The sequence below is a fragment of the Mesitornis unicolor genome, unplaced genomic scaffold (genome assembly GCF_000695765.1).
Source record: "Mesitornis unicolor isolate BGI_N332 unplaced genomic scaffold, ASM69576v1 scaffold5702, whole genome shotgun sequence".
Lineage (NCBI taxonomy): Eukaryota > Metazoa > Chordata > Aves > Mesitornithiformes > Mesitornithidae > Mesitornis > Mesitornis unicolor.
The window spans coordinates 26731-29646 of record NW_010169747.1 but is presented as its reverse complement, the minus strand read 5'-3'; the positions used below and the strand labels follow the sequence as shown (position 1 = coordinate 29646).

The window sequence follows — 2916 nt, the reverse complement described above, 5'->3', positions numbered from 1 at the left end:
CGGGCAGTGTGTGCTGGAGCAGTTCGTGTGTGAGGGAACTGTGACCAGGGGCAGACCCAGATTGGAGCTTTGTGGAACTGGGCTGAAGCAGTTTTGTGCATGAGAGAAACTGCAGCTGTGGGCAGACCTGTATGGGACTTTTGAGGACTTTTCTTCCTGTGGAAAGGGTGCCACATGGAAGCAGAGAGAGAGGCTGGGCGGAGTCCTCCCTACACTGAAGGACCACATGGCATGAACTGACTGCAACCCCCACTCCCATCCCATCTGCATCTCAAGGCAAAGGCAGGGAGGTGAAGAAACCGGGAACAAAGCTGAGCCTGAGAAGAAGGGAGGGGCAGGGGGAAGGTGTTTTGACTTTAAGATCTGCTTGTATCTCCCATTGTTCTACTCTGATGTTGGTAACAAATTAAAATTGTTTTGTTGGGTTTTTTTCTTTATGATGAGTGTCTTTTGCCTGTGACCTTTTTAAGTGGTGAGAAGCCCTCCCAGTGCTACTTTGACGCCCCTTTTTTGGGGCGTTGTGGTGCTCAGTTATGCACTGGACGTAAACCACAACAACTGACTTCTAGAAGAACTATGTATGTGCTAAGAAAGTCCCATGGTAAATTACTGAGGCTGGAACAAAACCTATTGAAAGGGTTATAATTTCTGTTGCAAATGTTAAGCGAAGGATCTATGTAATAAAATAACATCATCATGAAACACCTATTAAATACAAGGAATGTCAAGTGGCTGCCAATACTGTAAGATTCCCCATGAAAGGGTGACAACACACTTACTTGTTTTGGCTTTCAGCAGTACTGAGTTAGCGTTTTCAAATGCCAAGCACTGAGCATGGGCTCTGGCTGTATCAAAACACCACTTGAGAAATGACTCAAAGTCCAAAGAGGAACTTTGGTAGCCAGACCCTGCTCTCAGCAGTGCAGTCAGACTTCAAAGGTCTATGCTTTCCAGAAAGCAGTCCCTTTTCTGGAGCTGCCTGGCATCTCTGGCAACTGAACCTCGTTGAAGAGCAGTGCTGCCCAGCATCTCTCTGAGACCTGAAGCTTGGTGGGACCACACCACCCACGTCCACTAAAGCTGTGCAGCCTCCCATGGCCCTTACCTTGCTCGCTTCTCCTTCTTCACACCACTACCATTTACAGGTTATTACAAAGAACACACAAAGCCTGAGGAAGATAATTCCTACAGTGTGTCTTCCCTCAACCTATGTACATATCCACCTACTTCTTGCACCACTTCTTACATCCTGGTCCTGCAATTAAATTCCTAGAAAAAGGATAGTTTTGAGCCCATAAAATCTAGTACAGCTTTCTAGAAATAAGAATGAAAAAACTAAATTACAGTAATATGGCAGTATATGGAAGCCCCCATCCCATGTGCACAGCAATAAAAAGAAGGAAAAAACTTTAAAACGGGACAGAGGTCAGAAGGAAGATAAAAAGAACAGTGTGGAGAAAATGCAAAGGAGGGTGAAAAGACAGAGAACGTAGAAGTACTTCTATTTAAAAATTCCTTTTGTAAATCCAAATGTTCTTCACTCTTGAAGGGTCAGCCAAGGAACTCCAATGGAATAAAATGATGCTATTAAAAGCATGTAGAGATGTGGCCATCATACAGCAGGTCAAAGAGAGAGCAGTGATGGAGGTAAAGTGTGATGACAAAACTATGCTTTCAGAAGTTTTTAAATAATGCTGTAAATTCGTTTTAATGTTTCTTGAACATCAGCTGCTCAAGTCACCTTCATCTCAAGAGTATTTCTAGTGTGAGAGGTGGCATGGCAGTACACAACCAGCCTACCAGTGCCATTTATATCAGGAGCATCCTGCACAAGTTCCCCGCCTTCATTTTGGTCTTGTGCTGTTGCAGTTTAATTGCCCTGATCTGCAGCAATGCACTGTCAAGGCACTGCTAGAAAATACAGCAGAATACAAAAGGCATTCTACCAAAGAGGTATTGAGTGCCTATGTTCAGAATTAAAATGCCAGTACTTTTAGTCAAAGTGGCAATCACGTGAATACCATCCCCAAAAAAATCTGTTTTTCCGAATACTATTACTGCTTTTGCCATCCTGTATTGTAGGAAGAAGGACTGTGATGATTTCCAAGTATGTTGTAACTTTCAGCACTGCTTTCAATTATGGTAAACCCAAAATACAGTGAGCAATAGCTTTGGCTGCGGACATAAAACCCCACAGCATCAACACATAGGATGCTGTGTGCATTCATATGAGGTGCCACCACCCCCTCCACACACACAAGGCTACACAATCCTTTTTCCCCCAAGATAATACAGAAATACAGCAAAGTCTCTAAATTTGTCTTAATTAACAGAATCATACTGAGGCTAGGAACAGCATATCACATGAGGACAAGTGAAGCAAGGGTAGGGGGGGATTTTCAAGTGCTCTAATTCAATTAGGGGGCAGTGACTGACACTTGGACAGGAGAGGTTAATTGGGGTCACCAAAACGCAGTAATTCCTTACCTAACCAGTCATTAAACTTCTTAACCTCTGAGGGCAGTCCCAGCTCGGTGAAATCGCCCGTGTGGAGAAGGATGTCCCCATAAGGCATCTGGATGCCATCTGTTCTGGAGTGTGTGTCTGAGACGCAGACAAATCGCGTGTGGCCCGCTGGTTTTGGAGTGTCATATGGGATAGGGTCGACCCTAAAGCAGACACATAAAGATCTCGTAACAGTTACAAGGTTAAAACCCTCACATCTATTATTTCAGATATCAACACAGATCTATCTCTACACAAGCGTGCGTGCACACATACACACACACACACACACACACACACACACACATCCATTTACGCACACCATGCTGAAAGAAATGCCTCCAGTACAACACTGCCAAAAATCCCGAAGGGACCACAGTGCTTCTTAAACACTTACCTGGTAAGGATAGA

General features: G+C 44.2%; 1 protein-coding gene across 1 annotated transcript in view; it reads right to left on the bottom strand.

The window, feature by feature from the left end:
* LOC104536741 (metallophosphoesterase MPPED2) overlaps positions 1 to 2669 on the bottom strand; it is a gene marked incomplete at its 5' end in the record, with an annotated part of 23056 nt that extends 20387 nt beyond the window's left edge. The window contains one exon of the mRNA XM_010179452.1: positions 2488 to 2669. Within this exon, the coding sequence (XP_010177754.1) occupies positions 2488 to 2669 (182 nt within the window). The remainder of the gene's footprint in view (positions 1 to 2487) is intronic.
* Between the last annotated feature and the right edge of the window lie 247 nt (positions 2670 to 2916).